Consider the following 20,221-nt stretch of genomic DNA (forward strand, 5'->3'; position numbering starts at 1 on the left):
GCTGCAACCCCACATGACAAGCCCCCCTACACGACAAAAGACACTACCCCATTGTCCAACCTCCAGCTTGTAGCAGCAACCCGAACGGAAACTCACCCCCGCTATAGCGCCCCTGCTTAGCCACAGTGCGATAGCCACTGCACAAGTTCCATGCACGACAACCACCTGCATAAAGAATTAACGGAGGTACCCTATTTTGCTTCTAAAAAATAGAGTAAATTTTGGTGTACACCATAGAGCCACGTCCCCCCTTGTCAACCACTGCTTCTCGCAGGAAACAGCCACACATCACGGCTACAGCTCGGTCATGCTACCCCCATGCCACCATTGCCTCAATTAGCACACTCCACCGTACATAAGTCCACCTCCCTTTCCATTGCTTCTATCTCTCTCTATGTTCTCTCTCTCTCTCTCTCTCTCTCTCTCTAAGTGCACCACCGTCATGATCACTGCTGTCCATCGCACTCAACTCTGTCGCGACCCCACCTCTCTCGGTGAGTATGGTCTCTCCATCACATGATTTAGTCTGGGTGGTTGTAATTCCATAAAAGTGGTTTGTGAATGTCAGCCTTCCCAAAGAGCCCCTGTGTGTGTTGGTCATTTCCTAAACACCCCCTTCATTAAGCGGGTTGTATACTTTACTTGATATTGTTTGTATATTACACATAGGCTTTGTTTTAAATATAAGAACTTATAAAGAAAATAAATAAGGATTTAAATTATTTTATACAGTATTAATATTTTTACAAATGAATTTCAGAAGTAAATAGTAAGTGTGAAATTTATTTTTAACCCTTTAAAAAACTGATTGTCTGTATTTTTTTTTTTAATGAAATTTTGCCTTTTGCTTTAATATATTTTGTTATAATTATGTTAAGAGAATATTAAGCTGAAGATGTATTTTTCATGGGCTTTGTTGTAATTGAGTACTTGTGTTAGCCATAAAGTTTATTTTACCGTAAATAAGTTAGAGCTTAAATTGTCAGAGATTTTTAAATGAATATTGAGGTATTTGAAAATTTATGATATTTTTGGGTTTTGAGAAATTTAGATTTTTAAGAAAATAGGTTACTTAGCATTTTAGGTTTAAGCATTTAAAAATGTGTTAATTTAGGATATTTATGAAAATTATGTGGCAATCTTATTGGTGATGAATAATTTTCGTTCAGCACTGTTTTGAAGAAATTCAGAAAGTTAATAAGTGGAGGTAAGCGGAGTTTCTATGCTAGAGTTTGCATAAAAGAAAATGAACTGGGGTTGGTTTATGAAAATGTGCATAATATGTTTTTTGAAAAGAAATGTGAAAATAACCTAAGTTATTTGTCCAGCATTACTTATGAGATTCGTATAAAAGAGAATAATATTTTTGTCATGACTTGTGTAGACAAAAGCTAATGTTGTGAATTATGTTTTCTAAACTGAGAAAAATGAGCGAATATGAAAATTTGATAATTTTTGCATGACATGAAAATGTTCTAAATTTGTTCAGTACTATATTTTGATGTGTTGTGGCATCTGAAAATCTCGGCATTATTTTTTGAAGCTGTATTCTGATTAAAGTATGATTTTGATGTTTATGTTTTGTTTTGATAAGTCCCAGCCACGGGTGATAATAATGACATACGACCCCGCCATGGGTGATAATAGTGGCATACGGGCCAGCCACGGGTAATAATAGTGGCATACGGCCTAGTCATAGGTGATAATAATGACATACAACCCAGTCACGGGTGATAATAGTGGCATACGACCCTTCCACGGGTTATAATTGTAGTTTATAACCCTATCACAAGGGTTCAATATGGTATACGGCCCTACCAGAGGTGATAATAGTGGCATAAGACCCTTTCACGAGTTATAATTGTGGTTTATAACCCTACCACGAGGGTTCAACATAGTACGGTCCCGATGTGATGCTCTGATATGATGAAAATGAGGTTTCAGATTTTTGATATGCCAAAGAATTTTATTTTTGAATATGAAGGTTTATGAAAGTTTTCACTCTGATATTTTTGACAACATGTTTTGATTTCACATTCTGAAAACAAATATTCTGATTTTGCATTCTGAAAGTAAATGTTTTGTTCTGCATTCTGAATTTTGTAAATGCTCATGTTTATATACTAATATATGTTCTCTACTTATTGAGTTATTGATAACTCACTCCTTATCTTCATAATATTTTTCAGATACTTTTGATGCCTCAGCTGGAAGTCAAGAGTAGGAAGTGCTAGCAACATTTGATGATCATAGAGGAATAAGTGCCAGAGCGGTACAATTATTTATGGGAGAGTCTTATTTAGTAGGTTTATGATTTTATGTTATTTTAATACTTTGAGTCATGGATATTTTTGAGTCTTTGTGAAATTTTTAATTTATTTCATTAAGGTTTTTTATTCGGTGCCCTAGTGAAGGAACATATATATATGGGTTGAATAAATGAATTTACATTTTTATAGAGAACTTGGAGTATATAAATAAGTTGTGGGAGATGATTTTAGGTTATAAGAGTTAACTATCCAGACCTTCGGGGATAGGGAGTTACAATTGATATCAGAGACATGTTTGAGATTCAGCATACTTTCTTGGTTGTGTTTTGGAAATATGAGGTTTAGGGAATCTGCATACCTTAAAGATGTTTTGATGAGATCGGAGGTTTTAAAGTTTGTAGAATTTAAGGAAGGTCTTTCATGACACTTGAAGTCTTAGATCAGGTAGGTTTATTTGCGGATTATAGAAAAGAATCTTTTTAGGATTTGAGGTTAGATTTTTCTTAAGGTGTATGTAAGATTAATTAAAAGCTAGGTTTGAGGTTATACGGATATTTGGATATGAAGTTTTGGATTTCGGCAGACTTTAGGAAATAATTTCATATTTGATATCTAGAAATCTGCGAGTTGCAAGGGACGATTATTTTGATATTTGAAGTTTTAGAATTGACAGACATTAGTGATTGTGATCTATGAAATATGAGGTTTTAGAATTTCCTAATGTTTCAAATTGAATTCATGACTTTTGAGGTTTAGATTATACGAATGTACGTGAGCTTAAAGCGTTGTTAGGTTTATGATTATAGATGGTGAGAAGGGCATATGAGTTGACTAAAGATATGGTTGAGAATGGGTAAAACAAGAAATATCTTGAACTTGTTTTAAATATTTATTTGGTATATATATTTTGTTTTCTTTCATTAGAACATTTAACCAAGTTTAAGCTCATAGGATGGCGGCTCGTCGCCAAGTTTGAAATCTCTAGGATTTGAAAGAAACCAACAATGAGCGAGACTGCACATTCGAGCAATTTAATCGTACCCATCCTCCCACATTTGATGGAAGAGATGATTCAAACACGACAGAGGATTGGATTCAAGACATAGAAGAGATATCTAGCATCCTAGAGTGCACAAATCAATAGAAAGTATGATTCGCAGCCTTTAAATTGACTATGGAAGTTTAGAGGTGGTGGAACTGTGAGAAAGCCATCAGGGAAGCTGAGGGGACAGGAGTAGTCAACTGACCTCACTTTAAGTAGAATTTCTTTGACCATTTCTTCCCTAAAGGGGAAGCTAAAGTTCGAGAGTTCACTAACTTGGTGTAGGGGACCCTAACTGTGCGCTAGTATGCTTCAAGATTCTCCGAATTATCATGCTCCCTATCATGCCTGATTCCTGATGAAGAGAAGACGACCAAGAAGTTTGAGGAGGATTTGAATCACAAGATATATGAACGGGTGATGATCCTATAGATTCATAGTTTTTCAGAGTTAGTGCATAAGGCAATGTTGGTTGAGCAGAATCTTAAGAGAGGTGCTGAGTTGCAAGAATAGAGAAAGAGAGCTACTCCACAAGGATCCTCTAGTATAGACCAAGGGCCGGGGAAGAAGAGAAATGAGGGGAACAACTCAAGTCAGAGAAAGATGTAGGGAAATCAACTGGATAACACTTGTAAGTTTTGTAATAGGGCACACACTAGAGAGTGCAGAAGGGAAATGGGGGCATGTTTTCTATGTGATAAGACTGATCATTTCATCAAAGAATGCTCATTACTGTTGGAAGACAACAATAAGCCCAATCAACCTCTAGGTCCCTGACAGACGACACAGGGGAACAATCAGTGTAGAATGGGACCGGCTCGAGTGTTTGCACTGACACCTGGAGATGTTAAGGACGACAACAATATGATCACAGGTACCCCACTCCTTTGCTCCTTGAAAGAAATTATTTTGGTTGAGTTAGGATTAGCCATTCTTGCATTTTAATGGGATTTTGCTAAGTTTCAAAACTTAGAAAGTTGAGATTTGGATTTAAGGGATGTGATGGACTCTTTTTTTTTCAAAAAAAAAAAAAAAAGGGATTATTAGTAGGCTTTAATTTCATTGTGAAAGTTCATATTTTTATACTTAAACTAGACCTTGAGGTGTACGACGATTGACACTAGGTGTGTGAATATGGATACTAGGAGGATTAGGAGATATTTAAGGCACCTGGCACAAAACATGGGAAAGTTAGAATTTTAGAATGTTAGGTTCAACATAATTGTTGAAGATTAAATTAGACGTGGAAACACTTTGCTTAAGTGCAGCAAATTTTGAAAACAAAATTTTTTAAAGGAAGAGGATGTAACACCCAGTCGAGCACCAAGCCCAAACTAACCATAGGTTCTATTTTTTTTTTTTTGGGTTCATATGTATAAAAAGCTCACTTGAGATTTAACGAGTAATTTTAGAGTAGGCTACGGATCCAAAATTTATTTCGATGGTATATGAATTTTTGTTGGGCTTGATCATTAGGTTAAAGTTATTTAAGGGAGCAAATGAGATATTTTTATTTTGGAATTGACCCAAAAAATTTATGAGATGAGATTTGGTTAGTTTAGAATTTGAGTCGAAGCCCATTAATATTTATTAAATACTTGATTCAAAAAATTTCGGACAAGCTAAAGAGATTATGGACTGTGGTAACTGGACCAACCCATTTGTTACTTCTAAACAATATCCAAGACGTGGGTCCAAAAAGCCCAAGCCTGTGGGAACCAAGGATCGGACTCCATGCCATGCATGTCTCCACATTCATGCACGTCTCTCCCATTTATTTTCCCTAGGGTTTTACTATCATCTATATATATACACACACACACGTATGCCTCTTCTAAATATAGAAAGTGCCCCCTCTTCCTACTTCATGCTTCTTTCCACCATAGAAACAGCCCCAAACCGCAACCAGCATCTCCACGCCTCCTTTTCTAGGAAATGTAACAACCATAACAACAACTAACTATTTCTTCACGTACGTTGCCACCACCAGCTGTCCCCGCACAACTACCACAGAAGGGCAATCCCACTGCCAAGCTCTTCCACGTTGCAAGCCCACACGACAAGTCCTCTTGCACTACATAAGACACTAGCCCACTGTCTAGCCTCCATCTCGTAGCAACAACCTGAATGGAAACTTACCCCCATCGTAGAGCCCCTTGCTCAGCCACTGTGTGATAGCCATTGCACAAGCTCCACACACGGCAACTACCTGCATAAAGAAATAACAAAGGCACCCTGTTTTGCTTCTAAGCTTCTAAAAAATAGAGTAAATTTTGGTGTATACCATAAAGCCACATCCCCCTCGTCAGCCATCGTTTCTCGCCAAAAATGGCCACACATCACAGCCACAACTCGGTCATGCTACCCCCACGCCACCATTGTCTCAGTTAGCACACGACATCGTACGTAAGTCTACCTCCCTTTCCACTTCTTCTCTCTCTCTCTCTCTCTCAGTGCTCCACCGTTGTTATCACCGCTGTCCACCGCACCCAGCTCGGTCGCAATTCCACTTCTCTTAGTGAGTATGATCTCTCCGTCGTACAATTTGGTCTGGGTGGTTGTAATTCCATAAAAGTGGTTTGTAAATGTCAGGCTTCCAAAAGAGCCCTTGCGTGTGTTGGTCATTTCCTAAACACTCCTTTCATTAGGCGGGTTGTATATTGGATTTGATATTGTTTGTATACTATACTTAGGCTTTGTTTTAAATATAAGAACTTATAAAGAATATAAATAAGGATTTAAATTATATTATATAATATTAATAGTTTTACAAATGAATTTCGAAAGTAAATAGTAAGTATGAAATTTATTTTTAACCTTTTAAAAAACTGATTGTCTGTAATTTTTTTTAAATGAAATTTTGCCTTTTGTTTTAATTTATTTTGTTATAATTATGTTAAGAGAATATTAAGCTGAAGAGGTATTTTTCATGGGCTTTGTTGTAATTGAGTACTTATGTTAGCTATACACTTTATTTTACCATAAATAAGTTAGAGCTTAAATAGTTAGAGATTTTTAAGTGAATATTGAGGTAAATGAGAATTTATGATATTTTAGGGTTTCGAGAAATTTAGATTTTTAGGAAAATATGTTACTTAGCGTTTTAGGTTTATGTATTGAAAAATGTGTTAATTTCGAATATTTACGGAAATTACGTGGCAATTTTATAGGTGACGAGTAATTTTCGTTCAACACTGTTTTAAAGAAATTCAGAAAATTAAGAAGTTTAGGTAAGCGAGATTCTTATATTAGAATTTGTATAAAAGAAAATGAACTGGGGTTGGTTTATGAAAATGTGCATGATATGTTTTTTGAAAAGAAATATGAAAAATAACCTCAGTTATTTGTCCTGTATTACTCATGAGATTTGATGAAAGAGAAGAGTCTTTTTGTCATGACTAGTGTGGACATGAGCTAATGTTGTGCATTTTGTTTTCTGAGCTGAAAAAAATGAGCGAATATGAAAATTTAATAATTTTTGCATGTGACGTGAAAATGTTTTGAATTTGTTTTTCAAGATGTGAAATGATCTTAATTTGTTTAGCACTCTATTTTGATGTGTTGTGGCATCTGAAAATCTTGGCATGATTTTTTGAAGCTGTATTCTGATTAAAGTCTGATTATGATGTTTCTGTTCTATTCCGATAAAGCCCCGTCATGGGTGATAATAATGGCATACGGCCACGCCATGCGTGATAATAGTAGCATACGGCCCAGCCACAGGTGATAATAGTGGCATATGACCCAGTTACGGGTGATAATAGTGACATACGGCACAGTCACGGGTGATAATAGTGGCATACGACCATTCCATAGATTATTATTGTGATTTATAACCCTATCAAGGGTGTTAAACATGATATACGACCCATCTACGGGTGATAATAGTGATTTATAACCCTACAACGAGGGTTAAACATGGTATCTGTCTCGATGTGATGCTTTGATATGATGAAGATGAGGTTTCAGATTTTTGATATGCCAAATGATTTTATTTTTGAATATGAAGGTTTATGAAAGTTCTCGCTATGATATTTTTGACATGTTTTGATTTCGCATTTTGAAAGAAAATATTCTGATTATGTATTCTGAAGTCTGTAAATGCTTATGTTTACATAGTAGTATATGTTCTCTGTTTACTAAATTGTCGATAACTCACTCTTTATCTTTATAATATTTTTTAGATAATTTTGATATCTCAACTGGAAGTCAAAAGTAGGAAATATTAACAAGGTTTGATGATCGTAGAGGAATATGTGCCAAAGGGGTAGAGTTATTTACGAGAGTCTTATTTAGTAAGTTTATGATTTTATGTTATTTTGATACTTTGAATCATGTATATTTCCTAGTCTTTGTGGAGTTTTAATTTATTTCATTGAGGTTTTTTATATGGTGTCCCAGTGAAAGAACATATATATTTGGGTTGAATAAATGAATTTGCATTTTATGAAAAATTTGGAGTATATAAATATGTTATGGAAGATGGTTTTAGGTTATAAGAGTTAACTTTTCGGACTTCCCGGGAAGTGGCGTTACAATCCGAGTGTGAGAAACCAAAATTTTTAAATATTGCATTTTTAATAAAACGTTTAGGTTTGCATATAAAAATCGTCGATCTACTATAGAGTGAAGAGTTTTCTCTGATATACGATAGTAGTTACATTAATGTATAAATTTTACTTTTATAAGATATCTTTAAGAAGTAAACATCGTCTTTAAAAAAAAATAAACACACAAAGCAATCAAACCTTCCACGCACACACAGATTGTACTTCTAATTCCATTGTTGTTCTAGTAAGTCCTTAATCTCCAGACTGGGAATGTAATTTCCAGTGTTTAAAACAGGATGGAGTTTGCTGGTATATTCCAATATACTTCATTATATACCATTTTATGATGTTCTAATTTTGATGATGATTATCTGATCAATCTGGAAGCATTTTCGGATATACACATTACACATTTACAGGCCTACAGCAACGTAAAATCAAAGGCTCTGGTTCATTCTCTGGTAAAATTTAGGACCGGTATTGTCAACGTTTTTTCATTATTTATTTTTTTTGGCTTTGCTAATATTATTTTTGCATGAATGGAAAACTCAACAATTCCATCCACCCAACCTTAGAAAAATTTTAAATAAAATGGCAAGATTTGTTACACGGAAGTTTATAATATAAAACTTCCTTGAAGAATAACTCAAATCTTATAATACAGCAGCGCTAATATGAATTATGAAGTAACCAAAGCAAATCAATGGGGACAAAATCAGCACTATATGCAGTCGCAGTACGCAAATGCCATGCAGTCACTTTGAAAAAGAATAAGATCCACTAATAAAAAAATTAATTTTTATTCATGTAGATCCTATATATATTCACTTTTTTCAAAGTGATTATGCGACGCTTGCACACTCACGACTGCAACTATCATTTCTCATCCAAATATATTGACTTAGGCTAAAGCATCAAAACATGATAAAATTGATTGAAGTAAATAGGGCTAAAGCATCCAAATACATTCACACCAAAAGATCTTTTCACAGGCAGTACTCCTAAATTCCTTCCCATGTATTCTTCTATTCCTTTCCCTTCCTGATTCAGCTTGAACATAAACTGAATTGTAAGATTTATCTCATTGTGATCACACATGGCCCCGATCTAACAAAAAATGGGTGATCGCCCCCGACGCCCCCCACACCCCTAACCTAAACTCAAATGCACAAAACTCATGAAAGGGAAAATAAAAGTGAACAATGTTACATAACAGTTGCGAGCAGTTCCAATCGCATTGCATTTCTATGATGATGATTAAACGCGATCTCAATCATGAAGAATACAAACTTTTCTCTGTCAAGTTCTCTCACATCATATACACTGCTCTTTTCTTCTTATTGTGAAAAAACCACCAAAAGGACAGTGTGCTTCCACCATCCACTGTACATGGCAACCACCTAAGTATATATTTTTTTCATAATCCATAACATCTCATTGATATTTGATATCTCCTTCCCATAGGTTGAAAAAGCGGGGAACAGGAAAAAAAAAAAAAAGAGAACAAAAAGGAAGAAAAATGAGTCCAAATAATTAAAATATCTAACCTTTGGTAAATTCAACGCCCCTCTACTTAACTCTTGTTACCATTTCCCAGACTCTCATAGAATAAAATGTACCCATGATCCGTGTTACTTGAATATTCCTGGGCTGACCCGAAGAATGTCTGCACAACAGACTCATCAATCATCTCCACATTTTCATCATCAAAAAATAACCAATGGTTATGGCTTTTCACAAGGCTGACATAGTGCCCATGGTTGGGCCCACTTCCAACATGGACAACTACTGCAAACAGGGAATACTCAGAATCTGCATCTTCCATCGTGTTGCTCAGCTTCAGCTCAAGTGGGAAGACAACCCGGTAAGACAGCTTCTTGTAGCGACCCAGCTGCTCAATGTATTTAAAACGCTTCAGATGGATGACTAATATGTGAGGTGGCTTCTTTATCTTCATCCTCTTCTGTGCTTCTTGCAAACTGCATGTGATAATGAGGTCCATTTTCAGTTACCACTGGACAAGACTAAAATATAAAGAATGGAAATACAATGTTTCTTAGCTCTTTTGGCAGACCTCTCTTTTCCTGCAAAAAAAAACCTGTAGAAGCTGTGTAGTGTAAAAGGGTAGAGCATTGCTCAATATGGTAAATAATTAATCCAAGAAGAACTAGTGGGTGGCTGCACAGGACATAGCAGTTGGAATGCACAAAGCACTACATAATACAGTCATCAAAGAATGCATTACCATATATGCCAATATAATCTTCCTATATCACCCACCCAGAGAAGCAAGTGGATGATGGTTTTGCATATAGAAGAGACGAAGCTTTGAGGTGGCAGTGGGGATATATTTGTAACAGAAAAAGAAAGATTCATTATTTTCAACTTATCAAAACAAAAATCTGTCTCTTTCTTTGCCCGTGAAACAATCTCGTGAAACTGATCAATTTATTGACACTGCAATAAATAAACAGTCAATACAAAACTATTAATGTGCACATACCATAAAATCTAATCAATAGAACCTTTTTTTTATAATGATGGCTATTCCATTTTGGAGTGTGCTTCAGCATTGGGTGCACATATAATCACTTCTACAATCATCACCGAGCTAAGACTTAAGCAATCACTCGGTGACTAGCTGAATAGCAGCTGAAATATACAATAGTATGATAAAACTCTAATTCAAAATTCTCCATATCACATGTATTCAAAGCTAATATTGTATAACTAATAAGAAGAAATGGAGATTTTTTTATAGGTAAAATTGAGCTTTTATGCATAAAAGCTACCCACCTACAGCATTTGTCACAAAAAAATTTGTCCTCTGCATTCAATGTCTCTGTTGAGCTGAAGTTTTTCAAACAGCTTGTAATTGAACTATTCTGTTCAATATCAAGGCTCAAGTCAAAGAATGTTTCATCCCTTGCTGTCACTGTCTCACATCTCAGGCACCTTGTTTCATTGGTGAGTATTCCCTGATTCAAACAGCCAAAATATATTATGAGAATCTACAAAAAATATTAAGAGAATCTTACAAGGGGCAGGAACAAAAAGCATCTACATCATCACTGCCAAACAATGTATTAAGGGGAACTAAAATTCTGTTACTGAAATACATCAGCAGAGACACATCAACGTCCTACTCTATTTTTTTTTTTTTTTTCCCTTCCTTCAGAGAGGGTAGGGGGAGTACATTTACGGTATAACAGGGAAAGAGAACGCATAGATATAAAGAATTAGACCAATTCAAAAAACAGTGAATCCCGGCCTATTGTTTGCATGAGTTGATGATCAATTCAATATCATACATACATACATACATATATACATATTTATATATATATATATATATATATATGAAATGGCAGAGCAAAGTCACCTGAAAATTTTTGTGCACCCAGGTAACTAGAGGGTCTTTTTGAGGACCATTAGCCTGAACATTTTTTGGCCCATTTGCAGCTTTATCAGAAGGTGACAATCTTTCCGGATCACTTTTTGCAGCTTGGGCCTCTTTCTCCAATATGTCAACGAGCTCATTCAGCAAAAAATTCAGAAATTCATGGGCATCCTACAAAAAATGAGAAAATGTGTCTGTATAAAGGATGATATACTTGATCCAATAAATTTTGTATTAGACCAGAAAAAATGGGAGAACATCAATCAAGATACAGTTAAAGAAAAGGGAACATCTAGTTCTGAAATATTGTTTATTGTCATTTATTAAGCATCATCTTGAAGCTTAAAATGTAAAAATGTATTATAACTAAAAATGCCTATACAAGACTACATTCTCAAACCTTTACATAGGAAAAACATCTATGGAAGCCCCGAATGCCATTTTGAGTATCTGGTAGGCAGAAACTTGCTTTATGATAATAGTTTTTTTTTTATTTTTTATAATTACTTTATGATAATAGTATTTGCCAGTATGCAACATCTACAATCATGCTTCTGCACATGGCTGCCAATTATTTGGTTTAACAACGGCAAGTTTCTAGCACTTATTAAATGGAAAGTATTTACCATTTATAAGTTTGTGAGATAGATTAGATTTATGCAAAGATTCATAATCACTTCGCCTACTCTTGCATTTTGCACCATTCAAAGTATGTACACAGTCAGCCTTTGAAGCCAAATGGTATTCTGGGTCAATGTATGAAGTTAGTGTGTTAATGGGTTTTGGGAAGGTGGCAATGAGGACTATTCTTCTATTTGATAACAAATAATAGAAAATAAGGCTGTTCTCCATTCTCTAAAATTTGTGCGAAATTCAAGGAACGTCAGCCTTTATGAAGTACACACGATGGATCCCAATCCCAGTGTACAACCAAAATATACTTAAAATTCTATATTTGCCACATCCTCAATTGGCTATCTGAACCTCACAGTCCAATTAATATTAGATTGCAACTATTCTAAATCAAGATCTGAAAGCTGAAAATCCAACTATATACCTGTCATTCCAGTAACAGGGCACCACCAAGCATACACTATTTTTTATTTTTTATTTATAATTAAGGACATTTATTCAAAGTGCAGAGGGGCACAACCCAAATACATAGGGCATATACAATAGGAAACACTCAACAAGGTGATAAAGAAGAAGAAAACAATTCCAAGAAATCTAGAAAGCTACAGGAATGGAAGCTATTGTGTGCCACCATACAAATATAAAGAGTTGAAAACAATGGCTGTTAATTCTGATATTGTCCTCTCACAATCTACAAAGGTTCGGGCCTTACGTTCCCACCAAATCAAACACTATTATCCCTAAGGAATGCTCTATATACAAAAAAACTCAAACTTGTCCAAACTGCTCTCCAGAAACTTTGTTTTATAAGTACTTGAAATTAAAAAGAGAGAGAGTAGACATCATTAGAAACGCTCCACACTCCGGATTTAGTGAAGTATGTGCATGTTCATATGCGTATGTGTGTATGCATGTGTGTGTGTGTGTGTGTGGGCGCATTCATCCTTCCATTTCTATAACAGAAAAAAAAAAACCCTGTCAATAGGAGGGAGATCACTTGTGTAAACGTCTAGCCAACATTTGTTTTGGCATGGAATAGGAGAGAGATAACCTAGCAATGTGAATGAAGCATCAAAGGCACTTCCTTTTGAACAAGATAAAGTAGTTTGATGTATCAATGACAATCCCCAGCATAGTCGCACAAACAGCACCCATCCATTTTCACAAAGCCAATCCTCGAGCACTCAACAAGTAATGACATTTTTTATCACTACTCTACTTATTTCGGTCATAGTTGGTTGAAAACAAATCTCAAATTCCTGTAATTTTTTTTATTTTTTATTGGCACCGGGTATTTGGGAACAACGTCCTGACTAATTCTAGGGGCGCACAGGCCCTCGGCAAGAAATCCTGTAATTTTCTTAAGTCAACGAAATACTAAATTTTGTTAACTTTCATTCCCCCAGCCAAAGCTAATTCTGCCTGACAGTCAAAAGTTGTAACCCAAGGAAGGTTTAAACCACATCTGGGCTCATACCCCAAATGGGCTAGTCAATGATTCAATTGAAGCCCTTTGGAATCACTATAAAGAGCAAGAACTTCTCTGTTCTAAACAATATGGGATCTCATTCACCACCTATACTCAATCAATATGCGGTATCACAGAAGTACTATATTATACATACTCAAAGAAAAAAAAAAGTACAATTATATGCATACCTGGTGCATGTAGCTACGGAAAAGCTCATTTTGTTTCTTCAGTCTCTGTACAAAACGCTTTGGAGCAATGACACCTGTTTTCTTCTTCTGCGAACTTATCTACACAAAGGGACAAATGAACTAATGCCCCCACTATCATGGCCAGAAATATTAACAAGTAAATATATATATATATATATATATATTTATGCCATAGCATTAATAGAGAGACTCCTGTTTTGCACAGGGAGAGGGGGATAAGATTCTAATAGAACCAGAGAAGCCACAGAGAGAGAGAGAGAGACCAAGGATTCCTAAACTGCAGTTGAGATTAAAAAAATGAGAAACAAAAATACCTAACAAATGCATGATCATGCAAAAACCATAGAGTGATAACCCAGAAGAATCCATTGGAATCTGTTCTACAAATATAGATATTACAATGAAGGAGATGCTAGACTATAGCAAAAGGAGGAAAGATTCAACAGTAAAACCTTCCAATGAAGTATAAGTATATATACAAACAGTGCCTGATGTAGCAGAACTAATCTACAGATGGATTGTCTACCCAAAAATAAGATAGGAAGAATATATTCTTTAATCTCTCTAAATCATCAGTCCAGTAACAAATAATACAATTAGGGTAGAAGTGGATATCCAAAAGCTGAAAAAATTGGAAGAAATCGCAATATTTGAAGCAAACACAATAAAGATTCCTCAATCGTGATGTCAGTCTATCGTTATTGATGACTTACTATTTAAACTGAGCCAGGCCTATAGATAATTTATTCATATAAAGTCATAAAGAAACCAACTAGTTATTGGTCTTGCAACCAACTATTTCAAACAATACATATTGGAGACTTCTTGGACCATTCTCAAGAAACAATGCTCTAGACTGGTTTATTGCTAAAGTCACACACAAGGACAGATAAATGTCGTACAATCCCAAAACCATACCTTTTTATATCCATATATCTACTGTGCATGAGTGTGTGTGCAGGAGCTAGATATTTACCTGCGTAAATAGGTCTGCTAAGCATGTTAACAGATTTTCTTCTGCATCACCAATGTTTTTGTTATTTGCATAATACTCTAGCAGTTGCTCGCGAAATGGGACGCAAAAATAAAGTGCCTGCGTGCTCAAACAAGAACAAAAAAAAGGATGACATTTTTGGAGTACCATCACAAAATGACCATAAAAAATAATTGAAGTTCTCCATCCACCCATCATTAACAGTAACATGTCATATGTCAATAGGAAGTATTCACCAAGTCTATATGACACCATTCATATTGCCTGTTGACCACCTTGGATAAGCGTAAATACAATTGGAATATCTACTTGAAAGCAGTTGGGTGCGAAACTTCCAAGGATATTAAAATGTACTAATAATTTAATTATATAAATAACTATATAAAGGTCCAAAAGCAGGATTATATAGACAGATATGTTAAAAGAAATATCAATAAGGATATAAATTTGGAAACTGGCAGAATTTAAAAAATGGGAAAATGAAAAAATGAACTTAATTTTTTTTAATGGTGAATCTGTTAACCATCTTTTTCTTCATTGTGAGGTGGCTAAGACTTTGTGGAATGAGATTTTTGGTAGGACGGGTATTGCTTGGGTGATGCCTAAGCAAGTGGTGGATCTATTTGCGTGTTGGAAAGGTTTTGAGGGGGAGACAACGATTGCTGCTATATGGAAGATGATTCCTTCGTGCTTGATGTGGTGCTTATAGTTGGAGAGTAAGGATAAAATTTTTTCAGTCCGAACTAGAAAAACCGACTGGACCGGACCGGACCGAACCGAATTCATCCCTACTCGGTCTCGGTCCATGGTGTCTCCAAAATTCAGTTTTCGGTCCTGTCCTGTCCCTAGGTTTGGTTTTTTTGGACCGAAACCGACCAAATCACTTGCATATAAATTTTTTAAATATATAATATATTATTTATATAGTAGTTGTATAAGTTAATTATGTAATTTTCTCTAATCTATCACCATTGATCATATAAAATGTAAAATAATATATGCTATCAAATAACTAATAAATCATATGATAATATATGTTATTATATGTAGATAATACTCTACTAAAGTACTAACTTAGTAACTATTAACATTATAAATATAATTATAATTAATTATTTTTTTAATGAGTATTTGGCAGATGAAAGTTCCTTCAAAAGCAACTTTTTCTGTTTAGACAACAGCATTGGGCAAAAGTTTCACCATAGATAACCTAAGCAAATGCCGGGTAATGGTGTTGGACTGGTGTTGCAAGTGTAAGAAAGATGGTGAATCAGTCGACCATTTGTTCCTACATTGCGAGGTGGCCAGGACCATGTGGGCTCATTTTTTTACAGGACTTGGATTATCATGGGTCATGCCCCTTAGATTGGTGGATTTTCTAGCCAGCTGGAGAGGTCTCCGAGATAACTCACAAGTTGCAACAATTTGGAAAACGGTCCCTATATGTCTGTGTTGGTGTATTTGGAGGGAGCAAAATGATAGAAGCTTCGAACGAAAACCATGAGAGAACAATGGAGGAGCTGAAAGTTTTTTTCTTTAAAACATTGTTTTCATGGGTGGGGGCCATTGTTTGTAAGGAACTAAATGTCCATGACTTTCTATTATCAATTGTAAACCTAGTTAGGTAATTCTCATGTATACTCCTTGTGTACTTGGGCTTTGTCTATTCTTATGAATAAAATTTCTTGATTACTAATAAAAAAAAAAAGTTAGTTACATAATCCATATTAAAGAGCTCACTTAATCTTGATTTTATTAATTTAATTAATTTTTTGTATTAATTTATCTTCTAAAAAAAGAAAAGAAGAAAAAAAATGTTCCTAGGTCATATAGACTGAATTGGACTGATAGCTAACGGTCCAGCTTAGTCCTTGAGGTAATCGGTCCGGTCTGGAAAAAAGATGGACTGAAATTTTCGGTTCGTGATCCCGGACCGGACCAATTACACTACTACTAGAGAGGAATGGGCGGTGCTTTGAAGATAGAGAACGCTTGATGGGAGAATTTAAGGAGTTTCTCTTTAGTACCTTGAGATTTTGGGCTAAGGCTCTTGTATTGAATGGAGATAATCTTCTTGATTGCTTTAGTCGTTTTCAGCTTCTAGTGTGTATTTAGGTGTTTTCTCTTGTCTACTCTATGTATACTTGGGCTATGCTTATTCTTGATAATAAAATTCTCTTATTAATTATAAAAAAAAAAAAAAATTAACGTAGACAACAAAGTAATATTAAAGTCATTGATATTGCGCATAAAACATATATGAAAAAATTGTGGCATGTAGAACACCATAAGAGTATAAGCATTCCAATTCATGTAATGTTCGGCAACCGCCCTTTAACTGACTCATTAGCTCCATCTTGGAAGTGCAAAGCTATCACACATTGTATAATTATTCCTTGCATAAGTTAGTTTAACTTGAGAAAAAAATTTAGATATGGTCTGTGTGAAATCACCACTTGTCTCAAAAACTTAAACTGATGAGAAGATGTAGATTTAATTATTTATATTATATTTTTAACACTCCCCCTCACGCATGGGCTAGACTCATCCTTAATGGGTGACCCAACATGTGAAATATTTGATTAAACGGAGTAGAGTGTAGAGTTAGGGTTCAAACTCAGGACCTCCACTCTGATATCATGTGAAATCACCACTTGTCCTAAAAGTTTAAGCTGATGGGAAAAGATAAATTTAATTATTTGTATTATGTTCTTAACAGTCTGCATAATGAAAGTGAAGTACAAAGTGAATACAATAAGGTATATTGTTTAGAATATAAGATAAAATAAAATAGAATAGTGGACTCAACTCAACAATGCAGTGCTTTGTGTCCTAAATTGCATGAAACTGACCCCATGCTTAAAGAAAGAAGGTGCATTGACTTATGTGGATGACAAGCATAATCTTTAGTCACCTTTCATTTCTTAATTTTATAATGACAAAGTTACTACTTGTAATAAAATTGAGTAAACGTTTGTTGTATCGTATATTAACACTTTCAAGAACTCATGAAATGGCAAAACAACGTAGATCTTAGAGAAACTACCACTAATAAACATAGAGAAGTGCTACAGCCACAAAAAGATTACACAAAAGTAAACTCACAAACTTACATCACTTTATGTGATTCGTTAGATCTACTTTACAATATAAGTAATTTTATAATTTGACATATCACATCAAACCGTGTCAGTTTGTAAGTTTACTTTTGTATAATCCCTTTGTGGCTAAAATATCTCTCTAATTGAAATTCCTAGTAAAGTTGCATTCTTTTGTTGGCTGGTGCCATTTGAGAAAATTTTAACCGTAGATAATTTGAGGAAAAGAGGATTATTTGTAATTGATTGGTGTTTTATGTGTAAAAAAGATGGTGAATCTGTTAATCATCTTTTTCTCCACTGTGAGTTTGTGACAGGCTTGTGGAATAAGATATTTGCAAGGGTTGGCATTGTTTGGGTTATGCAATTGCGAGTGGTGGATTTGTTGGCTAGTTGGCATGGTTTAGTGGGTTGTGGAGGCAGTGCAGAATCTTGGAGGATGATCCCCTTGTGTTTGTTTTGGTGTTTATGGTTAGAGAGAAATGGGAGGTGTTTCGATGATCGTGAACGTACTATGGGGAAATTTAGGGATTTTTGCTTTAGCTCTTTAAGTTTTTGGGTGAAGAACCTTGCAAGGGATGGGAATACTTGTAATGTTTTGCTTAAGTTTTGTTTTACTTTAGCTTGTATTTAGGTATAATCACTTGTATACTTCTTGTGTACTTGGCTATGCCTATTTACTTGGAATAAAATTTCTTATTACCTATAAAAAAAAAAATTCTCTTATTGAAGACCCCACATAGGTGCCAAAGGTGCAAGCAAATGATTTTCATCTTATTTGGGTTGTGTTTCAGACAATTTTCGTGAGTGCCTTAAGCACAGTTCAAGCCAACAATCAAGATCACAGGAACGAGAGAGCCAAAATAAATAGCTAAAGAGTTTTTTTGATAAGTAACATAAATAGCAAAAAATAAATAAAAGAAAATATAAAGCAAACACATATTTACACATTTTGATACTTTTATAAGTATTTACACATTTTGATACTAATCCTACAGATTGAAACAACTTCAAGGTTTCTTTTCTTTCTGTCTTTTTTTTTTTATGCATCTTTCTGTCTTTTCTTTTTCACTACAACTTCCCAAAGTAAACGTTTGTTGCATACATTCAGACCCAGACCCTCCATACTGCCATATGATACTGGCGCCTATTATGACCACTTCAACAAACCATACCCTTGCTAGACTAGTTGATGATTTCAGCTACACAGCCACAATCAAATGTAACACCAACAATCGCAAAAATAAGCAATCACAAGCAAACATACAAGAAGTCAAATTCCCAAAATAAAGTTAATAATATATCAAAAAGGTTATTTATGAAACCACACTAAGCATAAGTAATCGAGGCTCAGTTAACTACAAATAACATCTTCCACACAACACAATTCATATACCTTCAAATTTAAATATTAATCGGAAATTAAAACCCCGATAACAAATTTAAATACAAGAAAAAAAGGAATAAAATCGAATAATTAAGAAATTGGACGCAACAGAACCAAACCTGCAAGACGCTGTTACAATAGCAAGTGTTGCCGAAATTCTCGAGGCCGAAGTAGCGCTCACCTTCGGGGAACTGGTCGCCAAGAGCCTTCTCGAGCTTGGAGCCCGCAGCACCCATTAGCGCGCGTAAAATACCAATGACTTCTGAACTCAGATCTTCTTCCCGGTTCAAATGAAAGATTCTCGCTCCATCCAGGAGTTGCGGTGAATCATTCAGAGTTTATCCGTTGGAATCTTTTTAGGGTTTTCTTTAGGAAGTTAGTTAGGATGGCTTACGGTGTTTGTTTGGTTCCGACCGGAGAGGAAAATGAGGGTTTCGACTTTCGAGAGAGAGAAAGAGGAGACGGAGAAAACGAAAAAATAAAACTTTAATGAATTAAAAGACCATATTCAAAAGAAATAAACAAAAAATTATAAGATAAGATACGATTGGATAAAACACGCAATATTTGAATCGTTGTTCGGTCGACGCCGCAAAATGCTGAAGGTATTACAGATTTCCATTGATATATTTTATTGGAAAATGATAGATAGCATGAATTTTAAATATGTTTATTAAAAATTATTTACTTAAATAATTTTATTTTATTTTATTTATATTTAATGAAGTAATTATTAGTAAATTTATATTTATATTTTATTTTTTAATGATTAAAAATATTTAAAATTTATATTTATATTTTATTTTTTAATGATTAAAAATATTTAAAAAATAAAAAATACTTAAAAAAAGGAAAGCAAAAAAACTTATTTACACTAATGTGCATATTTAGAGTGTACATTTAACATTATCTATGTACCAAGAAAAGTTATTGATAGTGTAATTTTTTTGTTTCTTTTTTCAAAATACTTTTTAAACTCTTTAATTTTTTTTAAAATAGTCAAGAACTCGTTAATTAATTTATTTATTTTTTATCATTAATACACTTTATCCGTGAATTATATTGATAGGAATATCATTTCCCTAAGTAATTTCATTACAATTTTATACAAGCACGCGTAAGCATGTTATAATGTTATTCATTCTAAGTTTTATCATGTTGAACCAT

At 34.6% G+C, this 20,221-nt stretch overlaps 1 protein-coding gene across 1 annotated transcript; it reads right to left on the bottom strand.

The window, feature by feature from the left end:
* Positions 1 to 9,047: 9,047 nt before the first annotated feature.
* LOC121252949 (ubiquitin carboxyl-terminal hydrolase 4-like) lies at positions 9,048 to 19,548 on the bottom strand. The gene is made up of 6 exons (XM_041152809.1): positions 19,174 to 19,548; positions 14,552 to 14,668; positions 13,555 to 13,653; positions 11,245 to 11,433; positions 10,659 to 10,840; positions 9,048 to 9,841 (listed from the first exon to the last, which is right to left on the bottom strand). The coding sequence occupies exons 1-6, from the start codon at positions 19,288 to 19,290 to the stop codon at positions 9,436 to 9,438; spliced, it is 1,110 nt and encodes a 369-aa protein (XP_041008743.1). The 5' UTR covers positions 19,291 to 19,548; the 3' UTR covers positions 9,048 to 9,435.
* Positions 19,549 to 20,221: the final 673 nt, after the last annotated feature.

Source organism: Juglans microcarpa x Juglans regia, chromosome 2S, assembly GCF_004785595.1.
Source record: "Juglans microcarpa x Juglans regia isolate MS1-56 chromosome 2S, Jm3101_v1.0, whole genome shotgun sequence".
Taxonomy (NCBI): domain Eukaryota; kingdom Viridiplantae; phylum Streptophyta; class Magnoliopsida; order Fagales; family Juglandaceae; genus Juglans; species Juglans microcarpa x Juglans regia.